This window comes from Phaethon aethereus, assembly GCF_964289735.1.
Source record: "Phaethon aethereus genome assembly, chromosome: 15".
In the NCBI taxonomy this organism is placed as follows: domain Eukaryota; kingdom Metazoa; phylum Chordata; class Aves; order Phaethontiformes; family Phaethontidae; genus Phaethon; species Phaethon aethereus.
The window spans coordinates 67202-80343 of record NC_138591.1 but is presented as its reverse complement, the minus strand read 5'-3'; the positions used below and the strand labels follow the sequence as shown (position 1 = coordinate 80343).

Below are 13142 nucleotides of genomic sequence, written 5' to 3'. Positions count from 1 at the left end.
AGGGATGAACAAATATTTGAGAATAAATTATTTCTTGTTATGTGAGTGGCAGTGTAACCTATCATGGTTTCTCTGTGGAGTACAGCTAGCTTTGAGTCATAGAGGAGATGCTTCTTACAAGCCTGGGCAAAAAGGAAGAGGGTCCTGATCACTGTTGACATTTTGGGCCAGAGCATCTTCACCAGACCTGGAGGAGTCTCTCACAGAGGGAAGGGAGGTGGTCCGAAAAATCCTCTATTTACTTTCTCTGCCTCAAGAATTATCTCTGATGACCATAGATAATGGCTAAGATCAGGTATTCTCCCTAAATATCGCCTCCTCTTGCCTCTTTTGGTAACAGGGTATTAGTCTGGGTCTAACCTAACAGGGCATTTCTTATGTTCTTATTAGGGGGATAAACATATGGTATAGGGTCAGACAGGAGATAGAGAGAAATAAATTCTAAATAATAACTTCAGACCAAAAAGAGTGATTTTTCTATGTAGCTGCCTTGTAAATTCAGGCTAGGTTTGAAGGGGTTTTTTTCTTGCTTGTGTATTTAACCTACCATGGATATTGCGTGACCCATTTTCTTTTCCAGCTTTATTTGCGTGGTTCATTGTATTTTCTTTGCAGGTTGAGTCACACAAAATTTATGGTACTGTGTAATCCAGTTATGAAAATTTAACTAACTTTTATTTTCTGAAAAATACAAAAGACAGAGTAGAGGCTATCTCTGTCTACTCTTATCCTGGTGGACTCTTCAGATGTTAAGACCAAAAGCCTAAACATTAAGGTAATCAGACAATGCTGCCTGCATGTTAGGGGCTTGAGTGGTTGTTTTAGTTTAGTTTAGTTTTTCATAGCAAAACTACTAAAAATTGTATTGTAGGCTCTTAATGCTTACAGCTATTTATATATGTTAATGCCACCATTGATACCTACTGTAACCAGAAGAATCACTTGAGTGGCACCTTATGGTCTACATATATGATATCATCTGATCTTCATCAGTAACTGCGTACCTCAGGTCCAGTACTTCTGGGTGAACAAGGTCATCATTCCCCACTTACGGCTCTGTTGTCTGCAGCTAGCCCTCCAGGACAAAGTAATCCATAATGGCTATCTCCCTTCCTCCCTCTTCCCTTGGTCTTCATTAGGTCACATTGTAGGGGAGCAACCATGATGTACATCTTCCCTTGTCACTAAAATAATCTATGATGCCTGCCTAGCTGAAGGAGTGGACATGAAATATGCATCTGAGAAACATTCTGTGCAGATTAGGGAACTCATCCTTAAATTGAGTCAGTAGCTTATCCAAATTAGTATCTTACTTCAGGTATTAGTCTGCCTTTGCTGTCTAGTCATTTTATTTTACATATTTGTCTGCCTCATTAAGAAGCCTTGTGCTACCAGAAGTACATTTTTAAGTGTACTTATAAGATGCAGCTATGTTATTAGTAAAAAATTTTCAAAATCTTTTGATATGGAACTGAATAACTTAGCACGTTTTTATTGAAAAATTAAAAAAAAATTCACTTGAGAGCAATGTTTTTTTTCCTGGAGGTGTCCTTTTATTTTCTTTTTCTCTCTAGCGTAAAGAAAGAATTTCAATGTCTTAGAGCTGAAAAAACGTGCAGAGTTAGCATTGCCATGCACAAGTTCAATCTTTAGTTTTGGATTTAGAGGAAATGGTAACAGAAAGAGAAGCATTGCATGTTTTAACAAGCTTGTGGTCAAAACAGAAGTTCTTCAGCCTTTGAGTTCAGAAGGAATTTTGTCTGAGTAAACTTTGGCTATTGATTTAGTTCTTTTTGCTGTGGTGCCCAGTCTTGTACTTCTGTCAGCCCTCAGGGTATACGTACATTTCAGACTGTTGTGTAGAGAAGCTTGTCTTTGGATTACAGAAACAATCTAATTACAGGACTCCACACAGATAAGGTTCGTGACAGGAGATTTTTTGAAGGGATAGGAATGAGTGAATGCATAGGTAATAATCTTCAGTGAGTATTGGACTTACATTTGTTGGAGGTGTTTTTTTTCTGTCCAGGGTTAAGACCTCATCTAGGTTCATGTCTGTCCTCTACCTGAATTCTACAGGAATTTGAGTCTGAAGTTCCTGCTGCTTAGGAGGAACGTTTTGAGGTTATACCATTCTGGGGAGAGAGGTGTCTCCTGTTAAAATCCTAATTTGCTCAAAATACTTTCACGTTCTTTGGAGCATAGAGTAAACTTAAGAGTTAGGGTTAACCCTAAATTGAGAGTTTAACCATAAACTGTATAGTTATTCTTGTTTAGTCTAGCTGATTCAGTATGTATTTTGTATTTAAACAAACCAAAACAACTTTGGCATCATTTCACTACATTATTGTATTGACTAGTTCAGTCCCTTGAGAGCTGGCAGATTCTGTTTGGAAACAAGGACAGAGGGATTGAAATGTGTATCATCACTGAGTGTTCTCACCGCTGGGCTGTTAGGCATAAATGTAGGATGCAACTATTTCCATACTGCCTTTGTGAGTCTAGTTATAAATATAGTTTTAAGAAAATTGAACGATTTACTTAAAAAATGTAGAAATAAGCAATGCCCACAATTCCATTCAAACATATTATTGTAGGATGCTGGCACCTGAGTTCATAAATTTCAGGTTGCTCAGAATTGTACTTTTAGCAAAAAAAAATTGTCCAGACCTACTTACAGATTGTAGCTTAACCTTTTTACTTTAGAAGTCTAAAACTCTCTGGAAAATGGACAACAGAACTAAAAATTATAAATTCAGTAATGTTTTTAAATATTAAAATGTTAATTTATTAATCTATAAGCATTTTAATATTTAAGAATCTCAGAAAACAGCCTTGTGAGATTCACAAACAAGCATTGATATGCTGTTTGCCAAGAATCTACATGTCTCTTTCTTTTTGAATTGCTTGGCTTGATCCGAATGAGTTCTTTTCAAAGAGTGAAATGTTGCATAATGCTTGCATTAAACTGCAAATTAAGAAATATATGAATGAATGGAAATCAGGGTTGTCAGAAAGCAAGTATTCCTTTATTGTAAATTAATATCCATTAGGTAGAGTAATCTCTGCCTGTGATTAATTTTGTGTGTAGTGACCAAACAAGGCTTTATTCTGATGTGTACAGATGCATCTCCTTTTGAAGTCTGTCTGTTTACAATAGCTCCATGTTACTTTTGTCAGTTGCTACTTTTTTTAAGCTGATACCAAAAAAAAATACAAATGAACCAAAGTTAGTGTTGTATTTACATAAGATTGAAATTAATTTATAACTTCAACTGATTGTGTTACAAAGGGAGATTATAGCTGTAAACATAAAATATCGTCGAGTATATTAGACACTGTTTTCTCTCTTCTACAGATTTCCTGTTCAAGTCCAACTGTAACATCAAGTTCTGGTAGCAGTAGTTCTTTATCACCCCTTGGACCTCTTTGTAGACAGAGATCATTAGCAAATGGCATTTTGTGTTCCGAGTCTAGCACATCAGGTGTTTCTTCACCAACATCTAGCTATCCAAAAGCACCAGGCTTTGAACGAGAAGATCAGGTATGTGAATAATATGGGTCTAGAAGTACAAATGCAATCTTAAGTTAAATTAGATTCAGATGTTGTCTGCCTCGTGTATCAGCACCGATTTTTTGGTAATTTAGAACACAGAGTTTGGAACCCTCTTCTTCAGTGAGCTAAACTGCATCAAATTACACAGGCCAAGAACACTCATGCAAACAATCACTGCAGCTCAGCTGACGTGCAGTAAATTCTAACTTTACAGAGATGTTGCGATTGTCATTTTGAGCCCGTGTTGCCAAGAACAGAGCAAAATAACAATGGAAAAAAAATCATAGCTAGACTTGATAGGTTACAGTTTTAATTACTGTTGAAAATTGATGGTGAAAAGATGCATTAATTTCTGGCTGTTGATGCTATTTATGAGCTCCGATCTTTGATTAATTTCAGTCCATTTCTTCTCCCACTTGCAGCTGCCTCTCTCCTTGAACAAGTTCATTGCTGAGACAGACATAGATGATTAAATATAACAAGCCTTCTGAAGAGAGAGAGAGAGGTACTTGTAGCATTAGCAATGAGAGGAGACTGGTTGAAACTGAAGTTGGTGAGGAGCTATAATCCTTTAGTCAGGGGGTGGGGAGGAAACAGGCAATGCTAGAGGCAGTTGAGAGAAGGGAAGACTGATATTTTTCAGGGATATGAAACAGCTCTGTTGGCCTGTGAGAAAAAAAGCTGAAAGCCCAGGATTTACCTGTTAAAGGTGAATTTTTCTCACTCTAATACTGGTTACACTTCTAAATTGTCAGAAAGGAACTGTTTAAAAAAGGGAGCTCCAATGGCACATTTAAATAAGCTGCAGCCAAGATGATCAGCCTTCTTGCAAAGTTGTGACTTGTCAGAATTAATTTCTATAACCTGAGATGCACAGAGAAGTGCAGAAGTAAAAGATGGAAAAAGAATGAAAGGAAGGAAAGCGGGTTTTGTAAATGGTAACTTCTTGTAGGTGATGGCAAGATCATTACTCTAGAGTAAAGTTCTCCAGAGAGGATTGCTTTCTTACCTGTAGATGTTCAGACAGACTATAGGTTAGAGAGCTGGTCATTGTGACAGAAAAGATTTCCGTCTCCCAAGGTAGGGATCAAGTGATCATTGATCAAATGTCATGGAAGCAAGGCAGTTACAGTATTTGCTTTCTGGACATGAAGAAGCAATAATTGAGAAATGATGTAAACATTGGTGAAGATCTATTTTGCTGTTTTGGTCACAGTTAGTGAGTAATGTACTGCTACAAAGAATGTGTCTCAGCAGCAGAAACGTCATGTGCTTGCCTTTTAGTGGCCTCATGGAACCTGTCTACAGAGAAAGCAGTGATGGACTTTGCAATTCATAAAAAAGTATCTAGAGTGGTGAGAGGCATATAAACAGGAGAGTTATTACTGCTAGGGACCTTTCACTACAAGACAGATTAGGAATCTCCCAAAGGAACTAAGGAACAGACGCAACAAGACTGCTCAAAGGCAGCAGAAAGAACCATTTTTCCTAAGCAGACAGAGACCACCTTGCAGAGTTTACTGCAATTCAGGAAGTCACTGAAAATTACTGGCTTGAAAAGAACGGAGATCCTTTGATCCTGCTCTGCCAGAACACAGTGGGTGAAGAGAAATTGCTTAGAATTTCCTTTTATTTAAGTATGTCTCACTTATTTCAGAAGTTACTTTATTATAAAGTGGTGTTCAAAGAAAGTCTGCCCTTATATTTGAAATTTTTAAATTTTTGTTATTTGTACCATGATCACTTTAAGGGAAAATCTAGGCAGTTTCACTCAAACTTTTGGCTACCATAGACTTCTGTCCCACCTCTCCTCTTGGAGAAGTACTCGCCAGCTGGCAAGCATCTAGGACATGTTATTTCTGTCACAGCATAGTGCTAACATGGCTACTCAATTTTTGGAACAGAAATAACTTGCATATGCTCAATTATGCATATAAGTGGAACAATTGCAACTACTGTTCCTTTTCTACGTAGAGTTACTCTATGCTTATTAAAATTTAATTCTACGTATGGGACCGCAGTGAGGAAAATTAAGTAAGCCTGTTGAAGACAGCATTAGAGAGATGCCACTGACCCTTCATAAACTAACAATATATTTTACAGCAATGACTCATTAAGTTCCTGTATTACAGAGATTTTTCTTTTTTTAGGCAAAGCATCGAAGCTTCCCAGCTGAGAATCAGAAGAAAATAAATGAACAAGACAGCAAGCAGGTATTGCCAAAAGCTATAAACACTGTGAATATTTTGCCCTTTTTGTTAATTTATTAATGCAGTATTAAAGTTATGTGGCGTTTTATATCATGGCCTAAGGAAAATTTGTGCCCAGTGACGGGACAAGAGGCAACGGGCACAAAGTGAAACACAGGAGGTTCCGTCTAAATGTATGGAAATACTTTTTTACTGTTCATGTGAGACAGCATTGGAACAGGTTTCCCAGAGAGGTTGTGGAGTCTCCCTCCTTGGAGTTATGCAGAAGCTGTCTCGACATGGTCCTAAGCAGCCAACTCTGGGTTCTGTGAAAAGGTACAGTAGATGAGTGCTGCGGGGGTTACCAGGGATGAGGAGAATATGAGGCACTTTAAGGAAGCTTTTAATTATAGCAACTCCATGGCAGAGTTTTCACAGTGAAATTTTGGATTAACTTGATTTGGGGATGGATTTTTAAAAGCAAGGGAGGCCAGAAAGAAGATGATGATACAGTTTGGAAAAGCATATCATAGAATCATAAAATAGGTGAGCTTGGAAGGGACCTCTATTGAAGTTGAACAAGTCCTGCACCAGGGTTGGGACAGTCTCCAGTATCGGGTGATGAATGGATTGAGAGCAGTGCTGCAGAGAAGGACTTGGGGATGCTGGTGGGTCAAAAATTGGATATGAGCCAGCAACATACATTTTGCCACCCAGAAAGCCATTTATCTGGGACTGCATCAAATGAAGCATGGCCAGCAGGTTGAGGGAGGTGATTCTCCCCCTCTGTTCCACTTCCGCAAGACCCCACCTGGAGCACTGTGTCCAGCTCTGGGGTTCCCAGTACAGGAAAGACATGGACCTGTTAGAGTGGGTCCAGAGGAGAGACACAAAAATGATCAGAGAGAGAGAAGGCTGGAATACCTCTGCTATGAAGAAAGGCTGAGCGAGTTGGGGTGGTTTGGCCTGTGGAAGAGAAGGCTCCAGGGAGATGTTATTGCAGCCTTCCAATACTTAAAGGGGGCTTATGAGAAGGACTTTTTACCAGGGCCCGTAGCGACAGGACAAGGGGCAATGTTTTTAAACTGAAAGAGGGTAGATTTAGATTGGATATAACGGCAAAATTCTTTACTATGAGGGTGGTGTGGCACTGGAACAGGTTACCCAGAGAAGTTGTGGATGCCCCGTCCTTGGAAGAGTTCAAGGTTGGGTTGGGTGGGGCTTTGAGCATCACTTCAAACATTTCATCTAGTGAAAGATGTCCCTGCCTACAGCAGGGTGAGTTTGACTAGATGATCTTTAAAGGTCCCTTCCAACCCAAACCATTCTCTGGAGCTCTGCATTCCATCTGTCCCCTTGTCAAAGTGGGGTCAGCTAGAGGAGGATGCTCAGTGCCTTGTCTAGTAGTGTTTTTAATATCTTGATACATGAAGACTCCACAGCCTCTTTGGGCACCTGCTGTAAAAGACAATGATTCTGTGTTCCGGTGTTTGGCCACCATTGCAGTATAGAATTTTTTGTGTCATAAGCGAAACTCCCTGTATTTCAGTTTGTGCCCATTTATAAAGAAAAAATTATTAATTCTCATGGTCATTATCAACCTCAATCTTGCACTATATCTAGCTTTGAGATAGAAATTTTCTATGGTATTGGTAGAAATCAGGATAGTAGATACTGCAGAATCACTCCTAGTCATACAGAAGGTGATGAGAGGATGTGTGGATTGATTCAGTCACAGTTAAATGTTGGGTTTATTAACTGAAAGATTGGTGGGAATAAATAGACAATAAAAGGAATTAATATACTGGAAATTCTGCACCAAGTCCCTGTAGACTTTGTGAAGTTATTTTCCAGTTTAGAATGTTACATGGTTACATATTGTTTGCATTTCTTACATTTTTTAATTTAAATGTGTGATTTATATGAAAAAAAATGTTCAGATAGAAAGAAGTAGCACAGGTACAGGTCATTATATAACACGATACTTGTGTGCAGTGCAGTCATGTTTCTCAGCTGCCTAAACCGAAGATCAGTTTACGAACCAATTGCATTTAGATTAAATGAGAAAGTTTGCAGATAAAAAAAAAAAGAGGCTATAATTTGCATACAAATGCATAACGAAATGGTACAATTCCTTAACAGATATTTTCCATCTGAAAAGGAGCATCAGACTTTAGCTATCTAATTATGTTTGTAGCACTTATTTGCAAGTGTTTAAATACCTTTTTTCTGACAGCAGAACTCACTCATATGGTAGTGATGTCCAGCCACATTAGGAAAATGCACTTGCTGGCAAATGATAAGGAAAATTATCCTAATCTATTAATTCAGAGGGTTCTTCTGTATTTCTTCATGTTTGAATTAAAATAACTACTTTAAAAATATATTCTGTTTATTTTATATGTTTGTACATACATCTGTGTGTGTTTGTGTGTGTATACATATGTTGTTTGGGTTTTTTTCAACAGAACCATCTCAGTGTTTTTTCAGCAATTAACCCACTTGCTTCAAGTATAACTTCCAGTCTGCCCTCCAGTGTTGGATCAGATAGTTCATCACCCACAACTGTCTCTGCTATCAGTGCCAAAGCTCTCCCATTCTATTCTGGCAGTAACACAGTTGAATCTGTAATAGGTAAGTCTTAACATTTAATCACTGATTGTACTTGTTTTGTTGCATTATTCAAGTTCTTCTTGTTTCAGCATAGGTTCAAAGAGCTTATTGGTAAAGACAGTCATGTTGTACACACTTGCTTTATTAAATGGAATCAAAAGCAATATCTGAAATTTAGTTTAAGTGTTTTCACCCAAAATCATTATTTTTCACAAGGTCTCCAATGTGAGCGTAGGAGTGAGTAAATGGGACATTAAACTGGAATTTTGGCATTGGTACTGGCCAGTGATTTAAAAAATGTGTAAAACCTTCATAATGCAACTCACTGTATTGCTAGAAGTACTGTCTCCTCAAGTTCTGTTGGTGGGCTGATGAGATTTGATTTTTTTTTTTTTAAATGCAATTACAGATCTTACCATGTTCACATGAAAATGGGAGATTTTTCTTTGGCTGTGTGCATATTCTCCAGTCTGGTTATTTGTATGTTCAAGGACAAAATTTTTTGTTCACACTATGTGGACCAGATCTGAAAGGACACAAAGAGGAGAGAGCCCTTGCTTTCAGCACAAGACAGATGCTGGGAAATACTGACTTCCAAAATTTCTGTCATTGGCCCAGAGCCTTTCCCATGCTTCCAACCAGCTAGGCTGTTTATGTGGAAAATGGTAAAAAGAGATAAATATTTCAATAATAATTAGACACTGGGAACTTCAAAACTGGTCATGGTACTCTTGCTGTGGTCTCAGAGGTGCTGGATAGAGAGGAATGATCACTTCCCACAACCTGCTGGCTGCACTTAACTGATGCAAGCCAATACACCATTAGCTTTTATTGCCACAGAACAGGCTGAATGTGTCATTCATCAGGATTCCTATATCTCTTTCTACAATGCTGCTTTCTGATCATTTGGCCCCCGGCCTGTACTGTTGCAAGGGACTATTCTGTCCCAGCTGCAGCATTATTGTATTTGCCTTTGTTGTACCTCATGAGTTTTCCATCAGTCCTGTTCTCTGGCCTTTTGAGATCCCTCTAAATGGCAGTCCTGCCATTGAGTGTATCAGCTGCTCCCCTTAATTTAGTGTTATCCACAAATTTGTTGAAGTGGCACTTTTACACTAAATGTGGTTTATTCCGGAGGCTGTGGCAGGGAATGTTGTCATTTGAAAGATGCTGTATTTCACATGCTGTGGTGTAAGTCACATGATCAGGGGGTTGCTGTGATTAGCTGGTGTACTTGAAGCTTTCTGTGTTTAAATCGATGTGTAGCAGCAACCAGGAGACTGCAGACAGTGAGTCAGCACTTCGGCACGGTAAGTTAGGCATTTGCTCTTTTAATTTTTGTAGGAAAGAAATCTATGCGGAATATTAAATGATAGATCTTTTTCTGGACTCTCACAAATGTACAGCTTGCTTTCCTTAAAGGTTTGTTTGATGATCTGTGTGTTAGAACAGAAAATAAATTTTAAACTATTTTTAAATTTCATAACTAGAATGAGCAGAATTTTAATTTTTATTCTATGCAAGTAATATAATTTCATCAGCTTACGGATAATATTTTAAAATATACTATGGAATGAAATAATATTTTTGTCAAGATAAACATTGCTTCTGCAATAAGTAGAGGCTAGTTGGCTGGAACAAGTTACTCATATAATCATAAAAGCCAGAGTCTAATTTCTGTATACTAGATGTGGCGCCAATTCAGCATAATTTTTAAATCATGATAAACTGAACAAGTGTTGCAGAGTCATTTAAACAGTGATATCCCAGTGTGATTATATTATTGAGTATAAGACACGCTTGATTCCTCTGAGTAAGAATATGCCTCTGCTGTCTACAGATTTTTTTCTAAAACAGTTTTCAGTATGCTGTGTACGTTAACAGAATATGAATCATAAAATACATGTCTCATGTATGTATAAGTTAGTGTACTTTATGGTAACTGCATAGGTTTTATGGGTTTTTTCTTTAAAAGAATTTCATATATATCTAAATTCTTTTTCCAAAGTTCTGCTTCATGGATAGACAGTATAGCATTGAAAATGAAGCGCTGCACATAATCTGAATAGAGTAGAGAGTTAAGACATTATTGTAGAACAGAAAATAAATACATAGCGTTTTTGTAGGAAGTGGTGCATTGAAGAATCATTAAAAAAGGGATAGAAAAAGAGCTGCAGCAAGGGAAGAGGCTAGGTTATTACGGGAAAAGGGGATGAATGCGTTTGGATAAAGGATAAGGGGAAATGCAGGAGAGTTACATTAGCAAGGACTGAGGGAGCTTTGTCAGACAGTGGGGTCTGTAGGCCTGTGGCCCTTTATCTTGATCTCATGGGGACCTCCAAGCCCTCTCTGTCTGCTCCCCGAGTAATAGTCCCCAAGAACTGGGGAGGAGTGCAGGGGAGTTGGGAATAAGCATACCAATCAGATAGAACTAGTATTTAGCATTGAGGCTTGGACAGTATGTTGAAAAATGAGGAATGATGGAGTGAAAGAAGGTATATTGCTGCAGTCTACTCCTGTCAAAGTCAAGGGAGATTGGTTGAGTTGTCTGGTTTTGTTCTGGTAAAAAAAAAAAGAAAGAAGCATAACCTGAGAACATAAAGGCTGCAGGAGTCCTCCTGAAAATGACAAAAAAAAAAAAAAAAAAAAAAAAAAAACAAACCCCACCAAAAAATCAACAACAACAAACTTTAGGAGAACGGAGAAATTAGATAAACAATGTGTCGAAGGAGACAGATTTGGAGAGGAATAAATAGGGAGTGGGCACCAGTGAAGGGAAACACTCAAGTGGTAGTAGGGAGGAGGTGGGACCTTAACATTAGGGGACATCTTCCAGCCTGATACTCCACCCTGTTGTCTATGTTAAGTTCTAGGTGGACCTCCCTCTGAGAATGTTTTGGTTGCTTCCGTTGCATTCTATTGGATACTCAAGCACGCAGATTTTGCCTGTCTGGGAGACTTGCCATTCAAGGAAAACGGGTGTCTCTCCTTTTCCTTCCCATATATGTTGTGATCTTAAGATGCTGTCTGTGTCTCTCTCTGCACTCTGCTTACTTTCCACCATGTGAGGTGGAATCTGAGAGCGCCAGAAAGTATCAGAAATGAAGCTTCAAAAATCTAGATAGCAAACAGTAAGGAGACATGTCAGCCCTTTTTGTGGTATGGGAGGACGAGTGTGGCAGAATGAGTAGAGGCCCCACATGAGGAGAACATAACAGGTTAGTGATTTAGTAAGGGTGCAGGCTTAGATTTTATCTACTCTTTGAGCAGTATGATTTATGTCAGCCTCATTGTGTTTTGTTCCTGCTTGTTGTACTTGCATAGCAACATACAGAGCCAGACCAAATATTAATAACATCTGGGTGATGTGGGGAATTGTAAGAGCTTGAAGAAAACAATTTGTTACCCTGTTTAAAGATGGCGGTGCTGATGATCAGATTTTAAAGCCTCTCTTTTTGTGATTGAAAGAATTTTGAATTGAAGGTGAAACAGCTTTCACTTGGTGAAAGTGAGGGGGATCTCGCTCAGAATATCCTGTAGCATGGTGATGAGAGGTTTGCTCTCACAGGTGTATGGCAGTTTTGCACAAAGGATGTTGAGACAGGTTCTTCACATGTGTGAAGATTTATTAGTGTGTTGCACAGCTGATGGCACATAATGGTGAAAATCATTTCCAGATACATATAGGAACATAAGAGAAGAGAGGCAGAGGAAAGGGAAAGAGGAAACTGTCCGGGTGGGAAAAGAAGTGACAAGCAGGGCAGACGAGCATCCGCTCTTGGGCATCCTCTCCAGTTCAGCAGCTGGGGCCAGTTCAGCAGCTGGTTCTCTCCCACATAATATTTTTCCCATACTAACTGTATTAACTATACTTTTTTGTCAAGACTGTCTCAAACTCCTTATGGGCTCTTCCTGCTTATGATGTTATTGGTGTTAGTTGGAGCACTCTTTGGCCAGTGGATTGTGCTGTGTGCTAATTTGTCGTTGAGCTGTGTCCAGATATATTACTGTGTCCCTCTAACATCCCCTCTAAAAGCTACAATCAGGAGTAGGAGAAGAGGAGGAAGAAGGTGTGATTCTCACACCAGTGGCAGTCACTTCCCTTGAGGACCTACCATAAGGATGCTCTGAGGGCTGGCAGGTGCCAGATGGTGAGCGTAACAGGATGGTGAGCCTGAGAACAGGAAAGGAAACATACTGCCCCAGAGACTCTGGAAGGCACTACAGAGCAGTTGGGTGAAAGGGCAAGATAGACAGGCTACAGTGTTGCAGACAAAAGGCCCTTGCTTAAGTAAAAGGCAAAGGTAGGGAAGGCACAGTGCGGCAATGGGGATCCAAGACCCAATATGGAAGAGGGACTTTTAGTCTGGTTTTCACACAGCACTTGTGGCCACTCTGAGCCTTGAGTCCTCAAACGGAAGGAGGCCATCTCTCCCCTCCTTACTGTATGGCGTAGAAGGACTGGCTTAGGTACCTGTCTCCAAGAGAAGGTTATTGCTGGAAAAACTTGGAAAAGCTAGGGCATATTACTTCAAACCATAATGATGATGCAGAGGGAGCTTCCTCCCTCTGACTGTTGGACAGCAAGTTGCTTTGTCAGTACTGCTGAAAGATAAGGATTATTGTTTCGGTACAACTCCATACTAATAAAGTTGTGTTACTTTTGAGACCCAGACTAGTAACGCTTCCCAGAGAGCTATGTTAACTCTCAGGTGTCTTTGTTGTGAGAGTCATTGTGTAGTATGTGAACTGTATCTCTCAGCTAGTATTTTGTTCTGGACAGC

The 13142-nt window shown here is 39.1% G+C and overlaps 1 protein-coding gene across 1 annotated transcript in view; it reads left to right on the top strand.

Moving 5' to 3' along the window:
- UNKL (unk like zinc finger) overlaps positions 1–13142 on the top strand; it is a gene marked incomplete at both ends in the record, with an annotated part of 52015 nt that overhangs the window by 28308 nt on the left and 10565 nt on the right. The window contains 3 exons of the mRNA XM_082006918.1: positions 3359–3544; positions 5707–5769; positions 8214–8379. Of these exons, the coding sequence (XP_081863044.1) occupies positions 3359–3544; positions 5707–5769; positions 8214–8379 (415 nt within the window). The remainder of the gene's footprint in view (positions 1–3358; positions 3545–5706; positions 5770–8213; positions 8380–13142) is intronic.